Consider the following 27,696-nt stretch of genomic DNA (forward strand, 5'->3'; position numbering starts at 1 on the left):
ATGCGTTTCGGCAAATGCAAATGCAAATGAAATGGCGACAAGGCGCGCCCACAGAAAGGAAAAACCCACAAAGCACAAAACCCAACTTAATTGCACGCTCGGGGTGTGTGCCATAGGCAGGGTATAGTACGTGTAAGAGGATGGGCATGAAGCGGAGTCCAACACATTGACAGTCGACTGATAGTCGTGGCGGCCATTGACAAACAGGCGACAATTTTGATTGAGTTTTAGCACGCAGCGACGTTAGACAGAGGATGGCCAGGAGTAGGTGCTCAAACTGATGAATCAGACAGCCACAACAAAGGAAGGTAATTTCAGGCACCACTATACGGTTTTTTTTTTTTTTTTTATTTGCCTGTGGCTAACAAGCTATAAAAGGGTGTCATATGAGCCGCCAGAAGTGGATGGGAAAAGTCTATTTAATGTCGCCAGCGCATGCATGAGATTGGGTGTGACTAAACGTTCACAGGTTTTTGAGCAATTTATAGAAGCACATAGCATACACATCCACGAAGAGGCGTTTATTGTTTCAATTTCTCGATCTGATAAGCAATCATAACTAGTTCATCTTGGCTCACATTTCGGTAGTTTGTTTTACATTTTGTCAACTCATATAGACAGCTAACCGTACAGTTCTCAAACAGATGATTGTAATCCTATAGCTTATACAAATTGTTGGCAGTCAGAAACTCGAAGAGACAATGGAAATAATTTATATGAACATGCCAACATGCCATTCATACATATATATGTATATCTTACCATAATTGTAAATTCCCTGACGTACGACTCTCATATTACACATCAGGCATAATTTATCAGCATTAAGGCTAAAAACCAGTTCGACTCTACTGTCACCCTGTCCTCGCTACTTCTTCTTATTCTTCTTCTTCCATCTTCAATTCGAAACTCGTTAACAGCCTCAATTATTGGTGCATTGCACCACGGAACATGCACCACGCACCACGCACCACGCACAGTGGCAACTGAAATGGGAAACGCGCGCTAACTGCCCCGTTTTGAGGGTCGCTACGCTGCTCAACTTTATGATTGAATTTTCTGGGAAAAAGATGTATAAGCCAAATTTAATTGATACCAAGCGCTAACATATTTCTGAAAACGATTTTCTTTTTTCTTTGTTAACGCATATTATGTATTTTTTGTTTGACAATGATCGATTGTGATTTGTACGAATGCCTCTCCAATAATGTCTTGACCTGGGAACGAGTTTAAGAATGAAATGCACGAATCACATGAAACTGATACGGAGTTAAAGATTGATTTTAATGTTAATGTTAACTTTTGCTGTGTGCAAAAGAGCGGCGAGGGCCGCTCAATACCACAGACGGATTATATTACAGACTTGAGAAAAATGCTTGGAAGTGGCCAGGAGAAGGCCAATGTGCAGACAACTTGACCCCGTGACATTGATGGGGGTTTTGATTTTGATTTTCATTTTTAATTGATTGAAACATAATAAAAAAAAACCAAGCACGCACAGACACCCAGCCAGACAATGAGATAGACGAACAGAGAGACAGTGTTGTATGTCTGGCTGTGACGCAGTAGAAATCTTTGATTTTTTCTGTGCTCTAATGAGCCGTGCTGGGGCGCTCGCAGCGGGGCGTATGAGTGATATTTTTGCGCTTTTATGGATTGCGCACATAAAATTGATGACATTTTCTACTTTTATGCATATTTAAGGTTAATTTGCATAAATAGTCGAAAATTGAAAATGAATCTCTGAGGACCGAGCTGTCGCTTTTGCCATGTGACCGTGTCTGGAAAAATTATGCAGCATAAAAGGCTAAAAACATTATTCGGCCATAAAAGCGACAGCTTCAAGCGGGGAGTGGCCACAAAAGCTCTGTCTATTATAAGTATTTTGGGTGGCATATTCAAATTTCAAATGATGCAATAAAATTCACGTTAGCCAGTAAAAACATACTCCGACTCGCCCTACTGCTCCGCCTCGCACCCTCTAACAGCAATTGAAAGGCCGCTTAACGTTTTTGCAGCGGATTTTCTGGCGATTTAATGCACAGATTGGCGAAACCAAAGCCAAACGGATGATAAATTGCAAGAATTTCTATTTAAAACGTAATTGCTAATCCTACCTGAAAGCATAATCCACCCACTTGGCAACGCGCGAACTGACGCGCCAGCAATACATCATCTTTATCTTTCGACCGGAGAGCCACCCGAGAGACAATGCCAGTGACAGAGCGCCGCTAGGCGGAAGCGGACTCCTCCCAGCACTGGAGCAATGGCATAAACAAAGCCGGGGGGATATGGACACGGGAAGGCGCTGTGGACTGCGGGCAAAGCAAATGAAAACAAAACCAGACTATTTGTCAACGCGAATGAAGCCATTTATTATCCATCATAAAACTTGTATTTATCGCTAAATGTGTGCAAGGCCAAAGGGGGGATGGATCGGTGGCTGCCACGCGTTGCACTAACGCTAGTAAATCCCATGAGTAGCATCAGCAGCAACAGCAAAAGCAACAGCAGCAGCTGAATGACGACAAATCCTGGCAGACGACGAGTAGTTTTGTGTGTGTCAGTCAAACAAACAATGCGATGGCAAAAATAAACGTCGGACAGCCGAGTGCAATAGGGATGGGGCCGAAGGGGAGGTAGTCGTCGCTATAGCCCTGGCTATGGCTATGGCTATGGCTGTGGCTGTGGCTGAGGCTGTATCTCTGCCAGCGGGCTGGAGCCGGCTGCTGCAGGGGTTGTGCACAGAGCACGCAGTGTCAAGGCAATAAATCATAAAGCAGCCGCTGCCGCTGCCGCCAAACCTAGAGTTGCCATTGGACGCTGTGTACGTGAGCATGGCATGAAATTGGAGCATGTGCGTCGTTTGAACGGCAATGTCGCTGTACTCGCTGAATTGTCGCTGAAAATCACGTAAATGTATAAAAATGAAATCTGTTTACAGGCAATGCACGCCCAGTGCTCACAGTCGTACCCCCTCCCCACCACACCACTCTCATCATTCCCTGTTCCTGTTTCTGGCTGAGGCAATTGGAACTGTATCGCTGGCTGACGCTTGTCAAATGTCGCAGTGGCGGCCCAAAACGAGCCGCCGAGTCGAATAAATTTCAGTTTGGCGCTGAAATATTTACGCAGCAGCCAACGCGCTCAATTTCCAGGAACAGGCAATGAGACGAAACCACACGAAAAGCCAAAGCCCAAGCAAGAGCCAGAGCCACAGCCAGAGCCGGAGCCAAGCCCAGGCCAGAGCAAACCAAGCCAAAGCATATCCAAGGCTCATGTGCGGACTGGAAACCAAAAACCGAAAAAGAAATCCGCGCATATGTGGCTAATAAACTAACCAAACATCCCAGACAGTTGCAGATCCGGTCACAGCTGCACACATACACACACACACACACACATATATATATGTATGTGTATATATACCGCAGCTACAAGATACAAGACACAAATTCTATATCTAAACATTCAGCGCTTAGCTCAAGCGATGAACTGTCTGCTGCTGCTGGTGGTGCGCTTTGACTTGACTGATGGACAGCACGCGCAGCTAGAGAATCGTGCTAATTACCAAGTTCTTGTGATAAACTTCAAATTGGTTCAGACATACAAGCATAGCAATTATAACAGCTCAATAGCCCAATTTGCATGCCCCGTGCACACACAATGCTTAAAAAGGGGCATAATCAACTTGGAAATGTATAGGTAACAGGCAGACCCTAAATGTATATATGCCTAATCAATATGAAACCAAATTAATCAAGTTATGCTAATCGAGGAGGAGGAGGAGTAAATGAGGGGTAACCATATTTTTTTTACCCATATAAATTTTGTTATAGGTTCTTAACAATTATATTGTGTGTAAAATTTAAGACACCTTTTTTTCGATAGCACTCATAATTTCGTGTTTACAACCGTAACATGATTAATATAATTTATCTTTGCTATTTTGGAGAAAAAATGAGAGAAACTATTCTCAACGCAGGATTCCTAATTGGTTGTTATTTACATATTGAACGTACACTTCAAAGCAATACATTTTCATAACGATAGAATAAAAGTTATTTAAGAAACCGAAATTATTTTTATGTTATTGTGATTGTGATGAAGCGTTTTTAACTGGAACCTATTCTTGTATATTTTGCACTGAGGCCCTTTGGTAGAACTTGTTATTGAAATTTTAATTGACTTCTCACCTGACTGACGCTGATACTCATCAAAATTTGGCTCTTGTGGAAAAATGTGCCAGAAATAAATTGAGAAATGGACAGAAACACGCAACGAATTTCGGTAACGGCAGCGGAATCAGAATTAAATAAAATTTATGCAATTTTTTTCTGGTAATTCATTTATTTTATTGCTGCCAATAAATTAATTTTATTTTCTCATAGAGTTTTCCGCTGCCTTTGCTCACGTTTTTTCCCAATTCCATTTTCCAGGCGGCCTGTTTGTCTATCTGACTGACTCGTGGATTGTGTTATTTTTAATAGCAATTTTTTCCGAACGAGGAATTCCGGTGCACAGCAGCGGCCACAAGCGTTGAGAAGTTGAAACCGCAAATAAAACAAAAAACTTTGGACCAGCATATACGCAAGGGCTAAGGATAGACAGCGGCCGAGGCAGGGGCGGGAGGACCAAAGCGAGGGGAGCAAGGCGAATAAATAAATTTATCAACAAATGTGGCATTCGATGGCGCGTCGTGTGTGGGTGAGCGGATGGGATGACACAAATAATGGTGACAGTTGCGCATTAATTTTGTTTCACTAATTAATAATTCGCTGCTGCCACAATTGTTGCTGCTGCTGCTGTTGTTGTTGTTATTGTTGTTGTTGTTGTTGCTGCGGCCGTCTGTTGTCTGCTGTGAATCGAAATGGTTTATTGGCCTATTAGCGCAGCATTTAAATGGTAATCAAGGCGTGCTCAGTTGTCCAGGTAAGCCCCAAGTCACGCAAAGTCACAAATGAAAGCCCAAACAACGAACGGCACAAGACCAACACAAAAACCAACAGAGCAGAGCAAACAACTCTCCCAAGTCACATAAACAAAATGCTCAGCATGAAGCAGAAAACAGGCAACAGCAGAGGAAGGAGCAGGATTGAGAGCAAGAGCGGGTGCGGCAGCGGGCGGGTTGAGACCAAATTGAAAACGAAGAGGAAATCAATTGATATGTAGCGACAATCGATATGCCGAGGTGTGGTCTGTTCTGCACCGGTATGGCATTGTCTGTTATCATTCGAATTGGTATTGGTATTGCCTGTACTGTCTGTGCCGCAGCCAATGGCCGAAATATACTGGCATCTGTGACCGCAAACGGGGCAGGGGGGAGTAGCAGCGACCGTGGTAGGTGAGAGTTTGTCCTTCTGCTTTGGCACGCCCTTAAACCACACAGCAGAAGCAACAAGGACCATGGCTGGCGGGGTGGCGAGATGGCGGTTATGTTGGCCCCTGGCCCAGCCTGGCTGGTACCTGATGGCAGCAGCAGCAGCATCACAGTGGTAACATATGCAGAGAGACGCACTGTAGCAGCCGGGAGACATATGAGTATATCCACTTGGTGTTATCCTGACAACGTGATTGAAATTTATGACTGGGAAAAATATACGCAGCCAAACCAACAGCAACAGCAACAGCAGCAGCTGCGAAATATAAAAAACACTGTGGCGCTGGGGGTGTGCGGGAAGCTGGGGAAGCTACTTTGCTCAGCACGTGAGCTGAATTTGGCCAATGGCGGGGGCGAAGTGAGAAAAGGCGGGCATCTCTGACTGCTTTGGGCTATGCTCTGTGAGAAATTGCACTGAATAAAAAGCACTTGTACGCATTAAAACCTAATTGGGAATTTCCATAGTTCATATGCCATTTTCTCTAACAGTCTCTCTGTGACTGAGTCTGACTGTCCGCGTGTGTGTGTGTGTGTGTGTGCCTGATGCTCTCTGTGGCATGTTCTACATATTTTGGCTTGCAAAATGTCACACGCAGCCAACGATGTCCGTTGGGCGTCGAGCGCTGTCTGGTGATTGCTGTTGTTGTTGCTAAAGTGGATTTTGCGCTTGGCTATGATAAAGTGAGCGACTGGCAGGGGGCAGCAGCAGCAGCAGCAGCACCAGCTTATGGTCAGCGTTAGAGGGAGAGAAGGGGGAGGAACAGGCATATATAGCACTCGGTTCAGGTTCAGGTTTAGAGCTGCAGCAGATGGCAGTTGAGTGTCCTACAGGTCATGAGGGGATGAGAGAAGCTTAGGACTGAATGAGAAGTGGCCAAATGTCATTTGCAGTTTGACAGGAATAAAAACAGGGTGCAACTGCGGGAACGAATTTTAATTTTAACAAATATTGATATCCATGAATGACATGCAAGTTTTTATTGACCCTGCGCCGAGCCTTAAAACCGGGAGGAAACCTCTATGAAATCCCATTTTATTACTTGTAATATGGAATATTAAGTTAATTCAGAGTAAGCAAATTTTTAGTTAACAAATTTAATGATTAATAAATTAATTTAACCTATTGAAACCTATTGTTGTTGCGCTTGTAGCTTTTTTAATAAAAAAAAATTATTTGTATTTGTTGCATTTAGCCAGAGTACACTGTACTGTCTTTTTGCCATAACATTGCTATTCGACTAATTTTTTAATTTAAGCATCTTCGAAGTAAAGGATGCTCTGATTTGCTGCAATATCCTTGGCACGAACTTCAGGACAATTGGGCTGCATATGCAGACAAGTCAAGTGCTGACTATGAAGACTTTTGCCGCAGTCTCTCGCTGAGATAAGCACAACGACCCTCTTCTCCCTAACCGCCCCGTGTGGCTTTGATTTATTGTGTGCGGCTCAGAGTTGTGAAAAGGCTGTCCTGCCAGCAGCCGGAGGCGGCACCGTTCGCCTGGCACACGCTTATCAAAGCCTTCGGGAATGCCGGAGTCCAAAATATATTTATTTGCAGTGACTTTGAAAAGAAAGTTCGACCGTTGCGCTGGCGAGCTGAAACTTTCGACCTGCGTGCGCATCGATTAGAAAACTTTTTGTCGTATCTTGTCTCCAAAAGCAAAGCGGGGGCGAACCCAATTGGCCAAGTTGTTAAATAATTGTGCTGAGCATTTAGTTGCCGGCGAACTGTTTGTCCTGCTGGCCCTGCTGGTACACTCTGCGTATGCGTCATATGCTGGGCAACAACTGCAGCTGGCGTGGGTATGGGTGCGGGTGTGGCTGGAGTGGTCCATACGTGGCTCGGATTAGCTGGAAAGTTTGCCAGCAGCTTAGCGGCACTCGAGTGGATGAGTTAATTGTGCGAATGTCAAGACAAATTGCGTTAATGCGACAAGCGCACAAAGGACACCAGCGACTATGACAGGCACATGGACACGGACGTGGACGCGGACGCGGACGGTGACGAGGACGAGGAGAAAGATGAGAACGAGCACAAGGACGCGGAAAGCACAAAGTTCTTCATGTCCGGGCTAAATCCCATAAGCAAAGGTCAGGGGTGGGACTGATTGTGTTGGCGATAGCGATGTGTGTGAGTGTCGCAAAAGTTTTTAAAAAGTATTTTAAGCAAAATTTATGCAAACCACAAGGCAAGCTGGCAGCTAGGCAGTCAGCCAGCAGCCGAGGAGGCACTCAAAGGACAAGGCTAATCCCCGAGTAATCAAAGTTTGGCAATGCCAAACGGAACGAGCAGCAAAAGAAGCTGCAAGCTGAAAGCCAAACACAGCACAAAAGGCGGCAGCCAACAGCTCAGACAAATTACACACACAAACACGCACACGCACACGCACACGCACACACACAGGAATTTCCCCAACATGTGTGGGCAGACATGGTTGGGGCCTGTGCAGTCTATGCCCTCTGATGGAAGCGAGAGAAAAAAGAAACACTTTTCCAATTAATGAAATCTCTAAACTGCCATAAATTTGCCCAGACGCAAATAATTAAATTGCGTTGGCTTCACGCCTGCCGCACACATACTCACACACACATCCAAGACTTGTTGACTTATGTGCGTGTGTATTTTGGTCGTTGTGTATGTGTTTGTGTGTATGACTGACATGTCTGACCAATTGTGCATTAACCAGCCCAAAGCCGCAGACCACAAATAAAGGCATTTACTGGTCAACGCGTAAGCCATCAAATCGATAAGTGTCGCCCATAAAATCCACATGGGGCAACAATTCGGGAATGTGCGAGTATCAAAATGATTTCGAGTCGAGCTCGAATTGGGTAAAAGAAAAGGTTGTATCTATTCGGTAAGATATAAAATAACAACAGAAGATAAACATAATAATTTTGCGATATTCCTCAAATTTAATCGCACTTAGGGCTTTTTTGCCTAGAGCCTTATTTAGTAAAACTTCAAAACTTTTGCATATCTGAGAGCTTCACTCGTTAATGCTAAGTTTATTGATTAAGAACCTAGTATGATAAAGTGGTCCGATCCGGCCGGTTCCCCACATATGTACTGCCGGCAACAGAAAGAGGGAAAGCGGGAGTTTCAAGACAGCTTTAAGCCTGATTATCTAATTTGCATATCAACTCGACTGTTGATGCTTATCTAGAATATATATACTCTATGTGGTCTGAGATGCCTACTTTTATGTATTTTAGAATCCAAAGGTATAATCAGCATAAACGAATATCAATATTGTATAAAATTTGTTACACGCTTCAACTCACCTGGTTGGCACTGGCACTCGCCATTGGCTGCTGGACTGCCTCCAAATCCGGCTGCTGCAGCAGCTGCAGCCGCTTCGGCCGCTTGCCGGCGCTGCTGACGTCGCGTCAGTTGCAGGTGGGAAACATCGCGACGCAGGCGATGTAACTCGCGACGCACATGTAGCGCCAGGTGTGAGGATGTGCCGTTCTCGCTGTTGCTGTTACTGTTGCTGTTGCTGCTGCTGACGATGGGGCTGGCCAGGATCTTGGCCTGCTCGGCGGGCCAGTGCAACAGCTGTTGCTGCTCCAGACGCAGCTCCAGCTCAACGATGCGCGCGTCCAGCTGCTGCAGGCGCTGCAGTCGCTGCTCGAGTCGGGTCTGTCGCACATTCGCGTAGAGTGCGAAACTGAAGGCGCACAGGCACAGCACGTAGCAGGCGATGTGCAACAAGGATATAAGCTTAACTGTATATCGCGGCCGTTCCTTGCTGCTCGCTGCTTTGGCTGTTGCTGCTGCTGCCGCTGCAGATCGTTGCTGGCAGGTGGCCGATGGCGCTGCAAGGCGACTAGTTGGGCTTGTTGCAGCAACTGTTGTTGCTGTTTCTGCTGCTGGCGTGGCACTGTCAACTGCCGCATGGCCGAGTAACATGCGCTGCTGCTCCATTTCCACAGCTGCTGTTGTTGTTTCTTGTGCTGGTGTCGTGCCCGCTGCGTTTGTCTCGCTGTGCACTGTTGGCATTGTCCTTGCCACGAAACTGGAACTGATTGGGTGGCCGCCGGGCGGCGTTTTGTGTTTGCGCATGCTGCGATTGAAGACTGTTGACTGTTTTAAACTAATGCCAGAGATGTTGTTGATGCGGATGCTGCTGCTCGGGCTGCGTTTAAGTGTGTTGGCGGCACTTGAAGTGTCCTTGTCGCATCACAAAAACACATGTGCTGCACTGCCAGCTGCTCCTTTTTGGCCAATGCTCGAGTGTTTGGCTATGTCCTTGCCGATGCTCTATTTCGTTTGCTGCTGACGTTCCGATGCGGTATTTGGCCAGCACATAGCGCCTGTAATGCTGCTATTGTTGTTGCACTTGCGATTTACGCTGTTGCTGCCACGGCATGCGAGCCGCATACAAAAGCTACGCGGCCATGGACTGCGGCGACGGCTGCGTGGCTGGGTGTGGGTGGACGTTTTGGGCTTGGGGCAGCAAGCATACACAAAAAGTCTGAGTTGAGTTGAAAAACTAGCTGCGTGCTTTTGGGCGCTGCTGCCACTTGTGCCACTTGTCAAACTCTTGCCGTCGTGGCTTTTGTTTTTGTCTTGTCAATCGTCACAGCAGCTGCTTCTGGTCTCTGGGTTCGGTGCTTCCTGGGCTCCTCGACAAGTTTTCTGACAGCGTTGAGCGAGTTTTCCTCTTCACGTTCTTACTTTACTTGGGCTACCGCGCAGTTTTCAGTTTTCACTTGTCCCACAAGCGCTCTTCACATTGCAACTTATTTAGTTCTTCAGCTCTTTTCACTGCAACAAAGTGGAGAAAAAAGTGAAAAAGTCACTAAAAAAAATTGTTGGAAAAAATATGAGGAAAAGTGCTGGGAACTAAGTTTACAAAAGTTGCTAGCAAATCGGCGCAGGCGTTTGCCGCATTGGCCATGCTTGAATTATGGCAACTGGACCCAGTCGGCACATTTTCAATAATCAACCGGGCAACGTTGCCAGGACGACATCCTTGCAATGGCGTGTCCTGGCGTTAACTTCGTTTTAAGTTCAACCAGCCGTGTGTAGCGGCTCCCAACGATGACTTGGGCCGGCTCAAGTTGTTCACAAACTTTTTCGCAGCTCAACAACAACTGTAAAAAAAAACAACAAAATAAAAGCAAAAACAAAAATAACCACATCACAAACAACAACAACAGTAACCTCGCCATTGAGGGGCATTATAAGTATTTGACCCACAGACTTGGCGTGTCAAAAACATTTGTAGCCCACTGTTGACTTGGGGTAGAAATGGTTGAGGCTTTTAAGCGGGGCGCCACTTGAGGTCTAACAACACAGCAGACAATATAAAAACCATAAAACAGAATTATTGTCATGTTGGGAAATTTAAGAGCAGCAAAACTTGAATATGCCTTATGAAAACTTTTTAAGAATGAAAGTACATGTGTAAAAGAGATGTTGGGTGCCTTATTTTGGGTAAAAATAAGTACACTTTTGTGAGCCTAATTTGTACGCAGCTTAGCTAATGAAATTTAAAAGAAAAAAGCAGCAGAAGTCCAAAAGTCGTGAACCATTAGGTATTATGATATATGATATATCATACCCTGTATAAAAGTACTGCCACAAGCAGAATATTCGATTAATGAATTAAGAAAAAAATCAAATAAGATATATTAATTTACGGATCATTGAATTTGATACTTCTATTGTTTCTCAAGTACAGCAAAAATGATACAAGAAAATGTTATTCACGTATTATGTGCGCATCATAACGGATTATATAATACGAGAGGATGTGTGTGTGTGTGTTGTGTTGTGTGCGTGTATATTGCGCAATCATGCGGCAACCACAACACACAACAGTAAGACAGAGGCTGAATCGCTCATAAAACTCAAAAACAATCCTATGAAATGCGCACCACAGACCGTGCCGCAGCAACCACAATACAAAAATTGAGCATAAAAGTCAAAAGGCCAATTTCGATGAGCAGGCAACAACAAAATCAACAACAACAACAACAAGAACAACAATGAGCAGCTTATGAAGCAAGCAGCGGGTGCAAGTCAATGGAATGTTTGGTACACCCTAATAAAACTAATTGAAAGTCTTGTGCGCTGTGGGGCCAATAATAATGCCAATAACGACGGACAGCAACAACAACTGCAATGCAATGAAGCTTTTAATTTAACAAATAAGAGCGAGCGAAGCCAACAGACAGACAATCAGACAGACGGACAGATGAACGGACAGACAGCCAGTCAGTTGGCCAGTAAAAAGTCAGAGAGTTGACCTGAATGAGCATTGCTTTTGCGCTGACTCTGCAGTCGGACATAAGTACATATATATCAGTATGTATGACTGTAGCCAGCTAAAGGTTAATGCTTTCTGATGCTAACTCAATATAAATAAATTGATTTCAAATTTCAACAGCTTGGCGCGCAGCTTTTGTCAATTACATGGATCTGGAACACCCAAGCGGAGGGCGGCCCCAAAAAGCATGCTATGAATTTTTGTGCGCACAAATTCAATTATGTGTGTCGGTCATGAGTGAACGAGTATGTGTGCGTGGGTGTATGTGTGGATGTTAGCAGACGCTACTTAGTCGAGACACACATAATATATATATATACATATATATATATATATATATATATATATATTCCAGGGTTTACAATGTGTGTCCAGCTGGCAATTGAAAAATTTGATTTCGAATTGAAATGCAAATCAAGCAAAATAGAAAGGCATTAGACGGTCAAGGGCGACTGGACAAACCAATTCTGGCCAAGAGCCAGGCTCAGCTAACTGGGCACACAATGTTGGGGTAAGTGTGTGTGTGTGTGTGTGTGTGTGTGTGTGCGTGTGTGTGTGTGTGTGTATGTGTGTAGCTGCAAGCAGAAACCAAAGCGAGGCAAAGGGAAGCCAATGGCTGTAAAAAGCTCAATTGCAATGCATTCAAAAGGATTATTGTCCTTATTTATTTTGCTAAATTTATTCGTTACGCACAAATGCGCAAACCAATACACACACAACATCCACACACCCACACACACACATATACACATTGGCTAGGCAATTGGTAGAAGGAAAATGAAAACATGAAAGAGAACAGCACACATAACAGGAGGGCAAAATCAAAGCAAATAAACAATAAAAATAATCGGGCCGTTAGTAACACATGCGCATTCTTCATCATCATCAACAACTGGAGGCTAAAGGAACAGCAGCAGCAGCAGCAGTTGACGCCTCAACAACCACCGGTCACATCACATCTATCGCCAGCTTTATTGTTGCCACAACACACGTACAACAACAACAACAACAACAAATACGACAAAAGAGCAACAACATCTTCGGGCTACGACGTAGTCTCAGGCTTGGGGCCTTAGGTGCTGGTTGGGGTAATAAATAGTTGTCGTGTCATATGAAAAATGCAAGCAGTGTTTAAGTTTTTCTTGGCAGCTAGTTCCGGAAGCATCACGCCCCTCCCTACCCCCGTCGATGCTGCCGATAAGCACACAGCTCCAGAGGGAGGGCTGCCAGGGCGTGGATGTGCCATTTCCCAGCACGAGCTACCATTTTTTTGCTGCTTCATCGCCGAAATTGAAAAAGCGTTGGGCAAAGTCAAAGAAGAATGGAATGTTAATGTTTGGCAGGCCAAGCGAACCAAAACTAAATCTCTTATACAACATCATTCACAGTTGGTAAGGTAGGTAAGGGGATATTAGATAACTATTAAGTCTTAAAATATATGAATTTCTAAAGTGTCCTTGTACCTTGAGTGCCTGCCTAAATTTGCAAATTTATTGTAGAACAACAGCAAGGCGAAACAATAAATAAAAATTCAAACAGAATTCTGTAACCACAAGAATTTCTGCTGAACTTGATCAAATTGGAAACCTGTCTGACAGATAAATATTAGTATATGCAAGCTACCTGATAACTGGTGACATGAAAGGCATTAGGTGTAGAAAACGAACCAAAACAATAAAAGAATAATAATATCTTCGATTTCCTTGGCCAAGAAGCAGTAAAACAAATTTTGCGACCGCATCGGTTTACGGGTAAATGACGTGCTTCAGTTAAGCCCGCCGAAAGTCGGTCTTGCCATTTCCTTATAATTTTTACAGCTTGTTTTGCTGCGGCTGCCGAAGATGCTGAGGATGCTGAGGATGCTGTGGATGCTGTGGATACTGTGGATGCGGCCGCCCTCCAGCGAGGCTTTGCATTTTTATGTGTCGGCCACATATAGCACAAACTATTAGTGCTATTCATTGTTGTAGTCGTCTTTTGGGTCTCTGCGGTTTTATGTCCGTTGTTTTACAACACTGTCATACGCCCAGTTTTAGAACGGCAGCCTGCACAACTTGCCCCTGGGAGAAATTACTTAATTTTGGAATTTCAATTTAGCACTTAAGACTCGAAACATGGCAGCGCCATTCGGGTTGACGAGGGGGCGGGCCGTCCAGTCACTAACGCACCTACATGCAGCAACAATGGAGTGTGCGTGTGTGTGTGTAAAAATCCAGCTTACACATGTTCTGACTTTTACAAATTTCCGGAATTTTTGGCACGCAATGTTCGCTTTTGTTTACTGGCTACCAACTCGATGCTTGTCGTGCATCCAGCCGCCAACTCAGATGCCGCCTGTCCCATCCGCTCTCCATTGCATAGTTTGTTCATTTCACAGCCAACTGAACGGGAAGCAAGAGCTTGGGGGCAGAAACAACATAGTGTGCAATGTGTGTGCACATGAGTGTTTTGGGTTGTGTGTTTTCGTTTTGTTGCTGCTGCAAAGAATTGTAACTGGAGCCACAGCAACTCCTTAGAAGTTTTAGTACCAGTTTTTGATACTCTGCTCCCTGGGGGCCGAAAAGTATATTGGCTTTACGCAATTACCAACTTGCATCCAAGCGGCATTTTAGTATATATACTTGTTTTAGATAATGCACGCGCAGCAACAGCAACAGCCATAAGATTACTAAAGACTTTCCTTTAAATCCTGCTTTTCCGGTCACGCCCACTCTTAGTCGACTACAGCATTTTACATAACGAATAGATTATTGCGAAGTCGGTTGCTGTATTGACTACAATAGAGTAAAACTCACAGTTTGAGTCGCAATTTAAGAGTATTACGCAGTCGGACTAGTTTTCTTCGCTGTGCAGAGAAAACATATGCAACTATGTAGCCACAATATGCAGCATTTACAACTACAGACATATTGAAGTGTCGCTAAGCAGCATAGACCCCAAAGCCCTTTCCATTGAGTATGATAAAAATCCTACATTATAAATCTTAGTTTCTATTTCACAAGAAAAACAAGCCTAGGTAACTTCTTTATCTGCAATAAGTATCCAAAAGATAGTTAATTTTCGAAAACAGGATATTCAAAAAGTTTTTAAATTATTGGAGACATTTTTGGACTTTGTAATATCAACGAGATGTTACGAAACGAAGAGACAATTAACTGCACATAAAACAGCAGCTATGTGCGACACACACCCACACACACAGACACACACACACACACACACACACACACACACAGACGAGCTTACACCCACACATGTGTAACTTCTCAAAGTTTACGGAAGGCAGTTAAACTGTAATAAAAGCAGACAAGAGCATGAGTGTAAGTGTGAGTGTGAGTGTGAAAGCGAGACGGAGTGAGAGTTGTGTGTGCGAGTATATATTTTCACGATTATCCTTACTGTTTGCTTGGCTGCTCTATTTGCACCTGGCACACAGGACACACAGGACACACAGGACACACGACACACGCCGTGCAGGCTGCAACACTTAGTCAAAGGTGGCCACACCCACCCGCCATGCGGTAAGCGAGTTTGTTAAACAGTGTAAAGTTACACGCAACTAAGCACTTAACAGCACAAAAGCTCCACCAATAGCGCGGGCGGCAGGGGCCAGCTGCAGCCAAAAGCAGCAGAGAGGGCAAGACGTGGCACAAACTGCACACAACTTGCAACCGCAGGCGTCGCCGCCAGCTTCGACGTCGACGGCGAGACATGCAACCTTGCACTTGGAGTGGTCGCCCGGCACAGTCAACCGTTTAACAGGGCAACCGGACAGCCGGACAACCCGACTGCCGGGCAACAACTAAAGTCTAGTTGCGTGTGTTTTTATGAATGAGTCCGGCAGGCGCAACAAATGTTAATCCGCGACCCCGCCGAAAGGTCGTCCACTGGCTGGCTGGCTGCCTTACCAAAGCCGCACAACCAACCACCACCGAGTGAGCTGCAATTCCCAGCACTGGGTGGCCTGGGCAGTAACTCGGTCTGTGATTAGGCGAAAATTGAAGCGCAGGCACAGGGCTGACAGTGTCCAATCCTCTGTCCGCTGTAGCTTGAAGTCTGCTTTGTGTGCGCGTGTGTGCGTTGCTGCCACTGAATGGGGCACGCTGCAAAAGGGCAAGCAGTGTAAACAGACACAGCTGGACATTGACAAGAGGGCAGGGCCTGGACTGTGCTTGCACTAAACTGAACTGGCCTGGACAGGACAGTGTGCGGTTCTGTGCTGTGGCTTGTTTTGGTTGAGGCCAGAAAGAACTAGCCCATCAATTTGTGCAGGCTCTGAAAGCACAAATAGCGTTTAAGCTGTACCTTGCAAGCGACGTGGCTGCTAGTTAAGTTGAAGCGAAAATAAAAGAGCTCAGAAAATGATAAATATGTCTATTCATTAATATAACACAAAGAGCGGGCAAGTAAGACATTAATCTTTGGAGCATGGGAAGCATTTATCGCTAAACTAAATACAGTACGCCCTCGCTCAATGCAACTCATTAAATTCGCGACAATTGCGCAAATCTTATTTGATTCAATATACTTTAGAAATATGAAATCAATAAATTTCATGAAGATAAATAACAGGCGCATGCTTTATGCGTGGAAATCACAAATCCATATTTTTCGATAGTTGTTGCTGAGTTTTTACTGTTGTTGTTGAGTTTTTACTAAACTTTTGAGGTTGCAAGATGCGTGGAACGAGGGTTACGTTGAGCGAGGGCGTACTGTACAGCATCAAAAACGTACGGAAAAATAAACATAAATAAATTGCGAACACAGAATTATCGATCACTTGGTAATTGTTAATTTGATTAAAATAGACTTAAATTTGTATACTTGATGTTCTGTAGAGAATTCTCTAACCAAAGAATTGACATAGACCATTAACTCTTTCGTAAATAAACCGATTTAAAAGCCGAATACCAAATCATGCAGTTTGATTGATTCGGCACTTCAACTTGAAAAACAAATTCTAATCTAACTAATTCTTGGGAGGAATTTGAAAGCCCCTTCCCAAAAAATATTTCAAATATTGATTTGAATTATTTGCAGATGTCAACATAAATAAAACATTTAGTGTGCGGTTCTAGACACGCCAGCATTTAATCAAAAATGGACTTAATACAAATTCTGAACTTTCAACTCCGATAAATTCCTGATATCAAAATTAGCATAAAACTATAATCGAATTACTTCAACCCTCCCATAATTTAGTCGAAGCTAAACCGATTTTCATGCCGATAACTTTCTTGGTCCGATGCATTAACTTTGCGCCTGCTCATTGAGTAATAACAAATGTCAAGTACATTTTTAAAGTCAGTATTAATAAACTGAAAATCGCAATTCCCATAGCCAAGTGATGCAATTTAAAGAGCCCTTTGAATAATCCTGGCATATCGGACATTGTGTGCAGGCCAGTTTAAGCTGAAAGCGCACCTAAGTCCCTGCGTTAATCTGACTACAAAAGCCATGCAGTTAATCGGAATCGGGCTTGCCACAGGGCACACTAATCAAGGACACGCATCAATGCACCCCACCACGAGCAATGCAGAGCCCCCAATAGAGAGAGACAGGGAGAGAGAGAGAGAGAGAGCCGCAATGCGTGCTGCATGACCAGCGAATGCGGCAAGAGCAACAATCAGCTGGCCAGGTGAGCGGGCACGAAGGCTGGAGCTTGTGAGGTGCAGCTAGAGCCGTCTGGCATTAAATGGCAAAATTTAAATTCGTTTTAAAAGGATTTTGGTTTGGCCTCTGGGAAATTTACTGCCTGCAACCTGTCGCTACTGCGAGCTACGCCATGCAACAACTTACGGCGTGCAATTTATCAGCGGCTGACAAGATGTCGCCTCTGCCTGTGCTGTCTGTGCTGCCTGCTTGTCTGTGGTGCTGCATAATTGCTTTGTGGCTTGAGGATTACACATACTCTCCTACTGCTTCTTTTTTTCCTGCTGCCCAGACTCTACCTGCCTGCTGACTCACTTAAGACAGCGTCGCTCACTAAGCCGTCGGCTTGGGCTGATTTGCGGCAACCGCCAGTGGCGGCTTTTAAGCCTTAAATGCATTCAGCTCATTTAATTTGCAATGTGCGGCAAAAAACCAACCAAACCACCAGCAGCTTTTATATCTCTCTTGCTGCCGCTCTCCCGGCACTCACCCGCTCTCACTCTGTCTCGTTTATTATATAATTAAGTTAAAGTGAGCGGCGGCTGGCAATTTGCGTGAGGCTCCCAGCTCTACCCCCATTTGGATTTGACAGCTCTGCACGCTAATTTCTTAATTTTCACCTTCCGCTTTTGCGGTGCCAAGTTACTTGCAGCAGACTCTGCATAAACAGAACCAGAACCCATTGCCATAGCCGTAGCCGTAGTCGTAGCCGTAGCCACAGTCAGAGCTCAGACCCGTAGCCGTAGCCGTGTGAAGCACAACCCCTTTTTGTTGGCTACCCAAAAATCATTTCCGTATTTCTATGTCTATTATTATTATTATGACTTTTATTGTTATGCTCAACCGCCGGCTGCTGCCGTAGCTGTTATCAACACCCGCAACAATGGCGCGACGACCCCAGCGCAACTTCGGGCTTAGGAACCAACTGCCCAGCGCCAACCCCCTTTGGCTGATTGCCGTTGCCGTTGCTGTTGCTGTTGCTGTTGCTGTCGCTGGTTCATTCGCGCGTTAAATGTGCTTGGCGGTATGGTGGGGGTTCGGGGATGGGGAGATGGGGGTAGTAAATGAAACCCCTCTCGATTCGATTGAAACTAGGAATGGTTCATGCTTTCGCTCTGCTCTTTGGCTCGATGGCCGTTTCGTGTTCAATTTAGCGTCATAATTTCGTTTATGGCATGGACTCTGCTCACTTTTTACCCACACCCGTACAGCCCCTAGCCCCCCCTGCCCCCTGCCCCCTGCCCCCTGTTCAACCATCCTGCTGCCACTTTGCCCTGTCACAGTTGCTGTCAAGTGTTTTGTTAAGTTCATCAAAATTGTCGCCGGCTGCTTCTGCTGCTCCCGCTGCTGCAGCCTCCACTTAACGCAATTTTCAGTTGCGGCAGTCGCGTCTACTTGACTGTCATTCATGCACTCATTTCATTCATTCATTCATTCATTCACTCAGCCATTCAAGCAGTTCACGCCATTTACAGTTACAATTAATGTTTGTTTGCCTGTCGCCCGCATCGCCCCACACACACAACATCAAAGCAGTCCCAAGGCATCCTGGCAGCCTCGCCCCCCCTTTCGCACCAACCCTGACCCTTCACACTCTTATCAAAGCAGCTAAAAGCTTGCATATTTCATAAGAGCCAAGTTCATAAAAAAAAAAAAAATGTAAAGAAAAAAAATACGTCGAAAATGCGAATCCGACAAGCCCGGCCAATTGCCCCCAGGGAGCATGAAAGGGTCGTCGTGTGGCAAAAAGCGCAACCTTTGTACCAAGCAACAAGCAACGTTCAACATAAATAAATATTTTTGCTACACTTTACACCTAACCTGTTCCGCCTTTGGGACAACGCTCTGCCCCCGCCTCTGGCCCTGTCCCTGCCCCAGCCCATCTGGCTGCTTGGGATGCTTCTGGTCAGCTGGGGCTTGTCATAAAGTATGTTAAATATTTGCTGAACAAGGTGTGTTCACTAATTCAAGAGTCCTGTACCGGAGTTCATTAGATTTGTGCCTCTCAACTCAATTTTCCAGCAGACAAGAAGAAGAGAATAGATGGTAAGTGGGAAAAAAAAAGTGCTGCAGCGACTGCAAATGGCAGCTGGTCACACTGATCAAAATCAAAACAGCAACTGGTTTTTTGTTGTGTGCCCAGATTAAAGAATTATTTTTACCCTATTATAATTGTAAGTAGAGTTTTTGTATGAGAAATCTCGTAAATTACATTCAAAATAGTGTTCAAATATTAATTACTGTAAAAAATATATAAATATGCAAAACTGAGAATCGAAGAGAAAATTAAGGTAAGTCCTGCCTGCATGTTAACTCCTTTTTTTCCTAAAATAACTTAACCAAACACGTTTATATACACTTTTCAGCAACAGAATTATCTGCCCAAATAAGTAAATATATAAATATGCCACATTTGCCAAATGTCTGCAAGGGTATTTACTACGAAGCTAACTGTTCCTACACGTATTTATTTGTTCTCTTTTCTTTTTACAGCAATTTTTTTGCACTTTGGCGGGCATTCGCCTAAAAGCGTGCAGGAATTTTTTTTGTTGTTTTTGCTTTTGCTGTTTTTTCTCGAGAGCTGCTTTTGATTTGATTTCGTTTATGTTTTCAGCTTGTGCCTTTTGTCATTTGCTCAACTACCCCCCTAATTTGTTGTTGTCGTACACATTTTGCATATAAAGCAAAAATACACAAAAAAAAAACACACACATACACACACATGTATTTAACATGTATGCAGGGGTAAACCAGCTCATTATGTACAAACATGCATGCACACACACACACACATGCAAGAATGTTTGAGTGTGTGTGTGCGGTGTTGGCTGCAACTCTTTTACATACTTTGTGATTGCACCTTAGCGTTTCACTTCTGCTGCGGCTCCTGTTGTTGTGTCTGATGCTGATGCTTCGGCTGCGTCGAACGATTTATGCACTTAACATAATTTAATTTCCCAAAAAGTGCCGCAACCAACAACAATTCAAAGCTAGCGCACTTGGCACACAGACACTTCTTGGCTGTTGTTGTTGTTGTTGTTGTTTTTGTTGTGGTTGTTGTTACAGCTTTGTTTTGTTTGGTTTTGCTTTCCTTTTTCTTTTCTTTTCTTTTATTTTTTTTCTGTTGTTGTTGTTGGGAGGCCTTTAATCAAAAAGCAACAACATCACTAAAATGAAAACAAGCACCGCGCGCGGAGTAAAAGGCAGGCACCAGCTTCCAAAGACTTGGACGAAACGGGTGCTGCAGGCGAATTATTCGCGAAACACTCACAGTTGCACTCACACAAACACACTCTCAAATAACTCGACGTTTGCTGTTTTCTGTTTTATTTGACAATCGTTTTGCTTCCGCACCGTTTTAACACGTCCGCTCGCAATGCAAGTCGTCGCGCAACTGAAAACTGGAAATGAAACCAAGTGTGTTGCTGTTGCTGTTGCTGTTGCTCTTGCTGCTACGGCCGCTGCTAGCGTCGCACAGTGGCTCTCTGAGCATGTAACGGGTGTGAAAACGAACTAGCCAATAGGAATGCCAAACTGAGCGAGAGAATTGTTGCAATTGCAATTTTAGGACTCCGATCAATTTTGGTATATTCATATTTTATAAGAAATATTATTTTTAAACGTCTACAAATTTAAATTAGAGCTTTAACTGGCTTCGACTTAGACAATAGCACATCTTTGTATAAGCAAAGTATTCTTTATGTCCAGTTGCTTGAGTGCGTAGCACAGAATATTGTTTCACTGTGCGACGCTCGATGATGTTGCTGTTGCTATCGTGTTTATGTTCTCTTCAAGCCATTGCTGATGCTGCTGATTTGGACTGTTCTCTGCAATGCAATCGCATCACCAATCGCCATCGACGGTCGGTTTGATTTTTGTCTGCGGTCGCATTAAAGTAAAGGGCAGTGAAATGAAGCGTATAATGTAAGAGCGATAATTAAATTCAATTGAACATAGAATTAAAGCAGACGTGCGCGGGCAATTGAAAGATAATTGAATATTCGAACTGATGGAATTTAACATAGCTTTATCAGCTGCAATCATTATTTTGGTTAAACTCCATAAAATACCGTATAAATGTAAATTCCTTGAGAGCATCTTACTAGTACTAAAGTGAGGCACTTAAAGCATTTCGTAAAACATCCAGCCTAATTAATTAGCCGGATAGTTTTTATTCCGGCCAAGTCTGCAACAATGTTTCATTTGCCACGCGTTCCGCAAAGCGCACGCTCTTTACCGGCGCCGGCTCTCTTAAGCGCCCACGCAACGCGCTCTCTTACCACGTAGCACTCTAACGGTAAACTTGGGTGCCGGCACACTGACAATTGGGCACTGCGTCCGGGCACACTGGCACGAGCGTACTGACAGTAGAACCCTGTGTGAGGCGAAACACTTTGGTGCTTTTTTGGGTGCCATACTCATTTCCGGTTTCCGTTGCTTTGTGTGCGTGTTAAATTTGAATTGCGTAGCGAAGTTTGGCGCGCTGCGACTCTGTTTTATGCGCTTCTATTTTTTGCGTATTGCAAATTATGGAAAACACATTAATAGTCAAGAAGAAGGACCCCAGAGCTGGCGGATGTTTGTAATTTCCATGAGCGATGACGACAGCACCCATTGACGCTGTGACAACAGCCCTTACCTGCCGGTGTACCTTTATTGTGGGCGTGTCTCGTTGGCCAAATCGAATTGTCTGCGTGCAGCTGAAAACTCATTTTATTAGCTGCCAATTGCCGGCAATGAAGAGAACTTCCCTTGAAGCAGGCTAATCAACGACTAGGCAGCATAGCCAGCAAAGAGTTGGGGAGCTTTGGGGGTTCAGTGTATGTTGATAACGCGCTGCATTGATAAGATAAGACCAGCTGGTAGCGCTGGTATTGGAGCAAAAGCTTCTGCCTTTCGAAATAAACCCAATTAGTCACTAGTTGGTTTGAACGAAAGACGGACATGGACGATACGGACTTCTCGCTCAAGTTTGGCAACAAGAACAAGCACAAAAAAGACAAAGCGGATGCTACGCAAATCGCCAAGACGCCTACATCGGAGGCGGATCTCAAGCGGATTATTATTTCCATACCAACCACCGATGATACCTACGAGAATTGTACACGCGCCGGCGTAGCCCTGGTCCTTAATCACAAGGATGTCAAGGGTCAGAAACAGCGCGTCGGCACCGAACGGGATCGCGATGATATAGAACGTTCCCTGCTTGGATTTGGGTTCGATGTACGGCCCTACAACGATCTGACCTTTGCCGAAATCACCGATATGCTCAAGGAGGGTGAGTAATGCCTGTTTATAAGGAACATTGTCACAGATATCGGATGCATGTGTTGCGATGCTTATGAGAAATCCTATTTGGTTGCAGTGGCTCGCGAGGATCACAGCGAAAACGATTGCTTTGTGCTGGTTGTCATGTCGCATGGCTCAGAGGGCAAGGTCTATGCCAAAGTAAGCAGGAATTAAAAATATTTATACAAGCCTTTAGTAACTTTAAAGGTTTTCCTAAGGACATGTCTTATCCCGTTGAGCGCCTGTGGAATCCCTTCCTGGGCGACAGCTGCAAGACGCTCGTGAACAAACCGAAACTCTTCTTTATACAAGCCTGTCGTGGCGAGAACTTGGAAAAGGCTGTAGAGTTCACATCCTTCTCGGTCATGACAAGGGAGCTTGCAGCGCCAGCAGCGACTCCAGCAGTACAGCCGGTGACCTATGCCATACCCAGCACAGCTGATATGCTCGTCTTCTACTCAACCTTCGAGAGTAAGTGAGAGCTGGTGCTTAGTTTGATTAGTTTGTTCTAATGGAATTTGCATACCCATTCACATTTCTAGAGTACTTCTCGTTTCGCAATGTGGACGACGGCTCCTGGTTCATACAGAGCCTCTGTCGGGTGCTCGATAGCGCGGCTGCCAATGAGGCCAGTCAGCCGGAGGGCGCAGATCTGTTGCGTCTGCTGACCGCTGTCAATCGCAAGGTGGCCTACGAGTATCAGTCGAATACGAAGAACGAGGCGCTCAACCAGATGAAGGAAATGCCCAACTTTATGTCCACATTGACCAAAAGCTTTCAGTTGCGCGTTAAGCCAAGGTTCTAGGGGCAAACAGCTGAGTCAGCCGAGCAGACAATACATAAACGAGTTGTGTGTTAGTGTATCAAGTATTTTGTATCTGTAACTGTATCTGTAAATGTATCCGTATCTGTGTATCTATCGATCGTGTTTCTTGTCGCACTTATCTGGAATTGCGCTAATGCCTCTGGGGCGCGATAACGAGCGCTGCCAACCACACTCAAACCTAAATTTATAGCTGTAGTTAGATTGTTAACAACGAGCCCCAGACCCGTCTGTGTGTGCGTGTGTGTGTGTGTGTGTGTGTGTGTGTGCGTTAGGGGAGCTAGCAAACCCTGTTGCAGCTGGCCCGAGCCTTAGTCGCATTGGACATGCCAAGCTTGCCACACTTTGGTGCACTGTGCCTGCTGCTGCTGCTGCGTCTGTGGCAAACGCTGGGCCTGGCTCCGCTCAGCTTTAGCTGTGGGCGTGGCGCTCGCTGCCGCCGCCCAATAACGGCCAGCGCCGCGCTGCAGTGGCTCGGCCTGTTGGCGCTGTCACCGCTGTTGCTGCGCGAGAGTGTGGCCCTGTACGCGACAACCAACGTGAAGCACTCGACGCTCTTCAGGCGCATTGCACTGGCCACCATGGCCGGCGATGTGGGCATATCGCTGGCGCTGCTGGGCGCGCACATCTGGCAGCGCCAGCGCCTGGCCCAGCTGCTAAATGGTCTGGTGCGTCTACACCGCAGGACCAGGCTGAGCTGGACCGCCACGTTTCTGCTGTGTTGCAAGCTTTTGCTCTCGCTCTACGAGCTGCTCTGCAATGTGCCCTTTCTGCAGCAGAACGCGGCTCGTCTGCCCTGGCTGCAACTGCTGGCCTATGGCGTGCAGCTCTATGTGCAGCATATGAGCAGCGTTTTTGGCAACGGCGTTTTTGGTGCACTGCTCCTGGTGCTGGCCTGCATACAGCAGCTGGAGCTGCAGTGGCAGCAACTGGCCGAGGAGCCAGGCCAACAAGAGCGTCTATTGCGGCGGGAGCGACGTTTGCTGCTGGTGTGCGAGAACTTTATACGGGTCTTTCAGCTGGGCATCTTTCTGCTGGTCATTGGCAACTTTATCAACATTCTGGCCAATATGTATGCCTATATGTCCTACTTTGTGGAGCAGCACGGCGTACCGCTGACCATTTCCAACTATTGCCTGATTGTTGCCGTTCAGCTCTATGCGATGATACTGGCCACGCATCTCTGCCAGCTGCGGCACACACGACTGCGTAGACGCTGCCTGGAGCTGTGCTATGTGCCGCAGGAGCTGACCCAGGAGCAGGTGGGTGAAGCTTGAGCATTTGAGCACTTTAGCTAGCCTTTAGCTCACTCTGTTTGCAGGCCATGCGCCCCACGCCGTTGCTGATGTGGCCCGTGGATGGCCTGAAGTTCTCCATTTTGGGCCTCTTCAACTTGGACAACGCCTTTTGGCTATTTCTCGTCTCGTATGCCGTCAATTTCATTGTCATCATTTTGCAGTTCACTGTGGAGCACTCGAAGCGCTGAGAGCTTTTATTCCGGTCTGTACTTAGCGGAGACAGCCACCATGCCGTGCTAGCGCCATCTATCTGTCATTGCGTTGTGTATTTCGGATTACCTCTTTCTTGGAACTTGTCTTTAATCTTATGTTTTTGTTTGTTTCTTTTTATGATGTTTGAGCTAACGCATAAACTGGATAAGAAAGTAGCCAAAAAATCAAGAGTCGCCAACATAAGCAAAACAAGTTGCAACAAAGACGACAACTGCTTTTTTTTTGGCTACTTGCTTGTAATACTCCCAACTTTTATACTATTTACTAGTGAGTAGTTAAAAAATAACTGTTTTAATAAATGGAATAAAGCATTGAACTACATTTTGATATTTGCTAAATTATATAATAACCATAAAATAAAACCACAAAAAAAGCATTCTGAGCTGGAAATTCAGGGGAGATACTTACGAGTACCTTGACTTAAACTAGCCGAAGGTCGTCGTAATCCGAGCTATTAAAAATATTGAGTTGCCTTATCATATAAGTACAAATCAGCTTTGAATAAAATATGTTCAATGAATATAAAATAAAGTAGTCGAATTCGGACGTATCCGAGCATCAGACAAAAATATCTGAAAAGAAGACGAATCTATCTGACGTTTTAGATAGAAAGCAGCAGAGCTTAGTTTGCATAGAGAAAGACTAATGAATGATGGACAAATAGACAAATAGCTAAATCTACTCAGATTTAAATCCAGATGCAGATATACAGTAAAAACTCTAGAAACCACTTTATGAATTCCGAGATGTCTTCAACTTATTCCTCTAGTTTTGATCGTCTGCCTACAAAACTCGCCCAAGAGAGTGTTCACATTATAATCGAAGATGTTGCCTCCCTTTCCAACTGATTTCTTTAGTTTTTATTGCTTACCTATAAATTGAAACATCTTAGTTCTATCGAGCACCCATGCGATCCATTTTGACCAGATCGTGTGGGTAAATGTGATGGCCACACAAAATTCGATTTAAGCCAACAAAGCATATTAAAATGGAATCGTGTTGCATCATTTACGATTAATACAAAGCAGAAAGCAATTGATTGTTGTTGGTTTTGGAGGACTTGAGCAACGCATAATTTAATAGGGCAAACCTCGTAATCCGATTTTATGATGCGCATAGTCAAATTAACTTTTGTCTGTTGTTGTTTGGACTGGGGCTGCTTCCTCCTTTCACTGCTGCGCTTGATTTCAACAGCTGCCAACTGCTTGGACTGCCCTCGCAAATTAGCATACTGACGTATATTGAGTATTTGCTGCCAACCGCAAGTGCAGGAGCCTTCGCACGCGCCAATTTTCCAAGCCGCTGGGCGGACAACGATTGTCCACCCCCCTTCCCCGTTACCCAGGCAACTGGCTGCAGCTGCAACATCGGCTCCACTCAGGTGTTATGTAAAGGCTATTAGCCACAAATGCTGTTGTTGTAGTCTGCTCTTGAGATCATTTGTTGTTGGTCTTGTTACTCGGTTGCTCGCTTTGTTCGGCCCGTTCGCTGCTGCATTCTTTGAGCCCATCTCCAGCTATGACCAGCACCGTTAAGACGCCTTTGCACTGGGCTCTGGCTGCGTCTCTGGGCCTGGCTTTGACTCTATGCTAAGCAAGTGCATTCATCTGGCCCCTGCTCGATGCCAGCTTATTGCATTGTTGTTTTCCACTGTCTCAGATTATTTTATTTTGATTTTTGAGCTGCAGCTGCGCTTGGTTGGATCTGGTTGGGATCTGCCCTCTCGGCTACTGAGAATGGGGCGTGTTAATGGCCGAGCGGGCTAACGTGAACGCTGAGCGCTAAAGCTCAGCAAGCGCACCTTGCGCTCTATATGGCCCATACCCATTGAAAATGTGTATTAGAGCGGGTATACACGCTTTCTGTGAATATATGTAACAGGGCAGCAAGAGACATTATTCTTGCTCAGTTGAGTTGAACTAGCAATGTCTTTTTTTCTGTGCTACTTTCTTTATGTGTTTCACAGGGTATCTCCCAGTTGCAGCACTTGAGATATAGATTTAAGGGAATGTCAAAAAGTAAGCCCACTGCAGCTCCACTTCTTTGACGGGGTATCTTCTAGTCGGACACGCACGCCTACAGCACCTGTGCTTCTTCCTCGTCTTCTGCTTCTTCTTATGCTTCTGCTGCGTGTTTATGTTAATAAGTTTGGCTGTTTATTGTTTTTATTATTACAAAGTCTATTGCCATTTGCTGCTGCTGCTGTTGTTGTTGTTGTTGCTGTTGTTGTAGTTGCCTCTGGGCTGGTCTTCCTTCTTTCTTTTATTTTTTCCATTTCTTTTCCATTTCATTTTGTTTCTTTTGTTTGCTTTTCAAGCCAAAACCCATTTGGGCTGTTGTCTTCGGCACAAAGCTGCAACGGTGCTTGGCAGACGTCCCCGCATGTCAGCTGCTCTTGGCCAACAGCCAAGTCCAGGATAAGCCCGGCTGCTGCTCATTCTTTTGACCCAGACTGTGTGGATGCGCCCACTGCAAGATTTTCATTTTCCTGCCACTTGTTGCACTTGTTGTCGTTGTTGTTGCTGTTGTTGTTGCAGCAAAACTAGTCGCCTCACATGTTCACATAGAGACCCAGCTTGGCTTGGCTCGGCTGAGCTTGCGGCCCGTGCACATCATTCAGTTGGTCGTGAGGTGTTTGCGTTGTCGGTTGTTAGCGCTGGTTGTTCGCGATGTGAGTGTGTGTGTGCGTGTGTGCAGGGTGTGTGGGAAATTGTATTTAAACGCTTTGCAAAAACGCATTCGAAAACTTCACGTGCGCGCGCG

At 45.1% G+C, this 27,696-nt stretch overlaps 3 protein-coding genes and 1 long non-coding RNA gene across 29 annotated transcripts in view; 3 read left to right on the forward strand and 1 right to left on the reverse strand.

Moving 5' to 3' along the window:
• Positions 1-20,700, reverse strand: part of LOC6629987 (collagen alpha chain CG42342) — a 74,340-nt gene extending 53,640 nt beyond the window's left edge. For 24 of the 26 annotated variants that reach the window (XM_032439016.2, XM_032439019.2, XM_032439018.2 and 21 more), the window contains exons 1-2: positions 20,158-20,700; positions 8,666-10,151 (exon numbers count right to left, since the gene is read on the reverse strand). In XM_032439016.2, the coding sequence (XP_032294907.1) occupies positions 8,666-9,446 (781 nt within the window). In that variant the 5' untranslated portion in view covers positions 9,447-10,151; positions 20,158-20,700. Of the gene's footprint in view, positions 1-8,665; positions 10,152-10,239; positions 10,259-20,157 lie in introns of those variants that run through there. The other 2 variants (XM_015172172.3, XM_070206772.1) reach the window with 2 other exon arrangements.
• LOC116651851 (uncharacterized) lies at positions 16,630-17,368 on the forward strand. The gene is made up of 2 exons (XR_004304858.2): positions 16,630-16,931; positions 16,999-17,368. It is a non-coding gene; the product is annotated as an uncharacterized lncRNA (long non-coding RNA).
• A 1,522-nt stretch (positions 20,701-22,222) lies between the features above and the next one.
• Positions 22,223-23,514, forward strand: Decay (Death executioner caspase related to Apopain/Yama). Its single transcript, XM_002054306.4, has 4 exons — positions 22,223-22,588; positions 22,676-22,758; positions 22,818-23,070; positions 23,142-23,514. The coding sequence occupies exons 1-4, from the start codon at positions 22,255-22,257 to the stop codon at positions 23,402-23,404; spliced, it is 933 nt and encodes a 310-aa protein (XP_002054342.1). The 5' UTR covers positions 22,223-22,254; the 3' UTR covers positions 23,405-23,514.
• Positions 23,515-23,733: 219 nt separating this feature from the next.
• Positions 23,734-25,210, forward strand: Gr89a (Gustatory receptor 89a). Its single transcript, XM_002054305.4, has 2 exons — positions 23,734-24,684; positions 24,744-25,210. Exons 1-2 carry the CDS (start codon positions 23,749-23,751, stop codon positions 24,906-24,908), a joined length of 1,101 nt encoding a protein of 366 aa, XP_002054341.1. The 5' UTR covers positions 23,734-23,748; the 3' UTR covers positions 24,909-25,210.
• The last annotated feature ends 2,486 nt before the right edge of the window (positions 25,211-27,696 follow it).

Source organism: Drosophila virilis, chromosome 2, assembly GCF_030788295.1.
Source record: "Drosophila virilis strain 15010-1051.87 chromosome 2, Dvir_AGI_RSII-ME, whole genome shotgun sequence".
NCBI classification, from domain to species: Eukaryota; Metazoa; Arthropoda; class Insecta; order Diptera; family Drosophilidae; genus Drosophila; species Drosophila virilis.

What these genes read in the sequence shown, in the direction of transcription:
- Decay (XM_002054306.4), top strand. Translation starts at nt 22,255, where the DNA reads ATGGACGATACGGACTTCTCGCTCAAGTTTGGCAACAAGAACAAGCAC. An exon ending in AGGGCAAGGTCTATGCCAAA is followed by an intron (nt 22,759 to 22,817) that starts GTAAGCAGGAAT and finishes GGTTTTCCTAAG; the next exon opens with GACATGTCTTATCCCGTTGA. An exon ending in CTTCTACTCAACCTTCGAGA is followed by an intron (nt 23,071 to 23,141) that starts GTAAGTGAGAGC and finishes TCACATTTCTAG; the next exon opens with AGTACTTCTCGTTTCGCAAT.
- Gr89a (XM_002054305.4), top strand. Translation starts at nt 23,749, where the DNA reads ATGCCAAGCTTGCCACACTTTGGTGCACTGTGCCTGCTGCTGCTGCTG. An exon ending in AGGAGCTGACCCAGGAGCAG is followed by an intron (nt 24,685 to 24,743) that starts GTGGGTGAAGCT and finishes CTCTGTTTGCAG; the next exon opens with GCCATGCGCCCCACGCCGTT.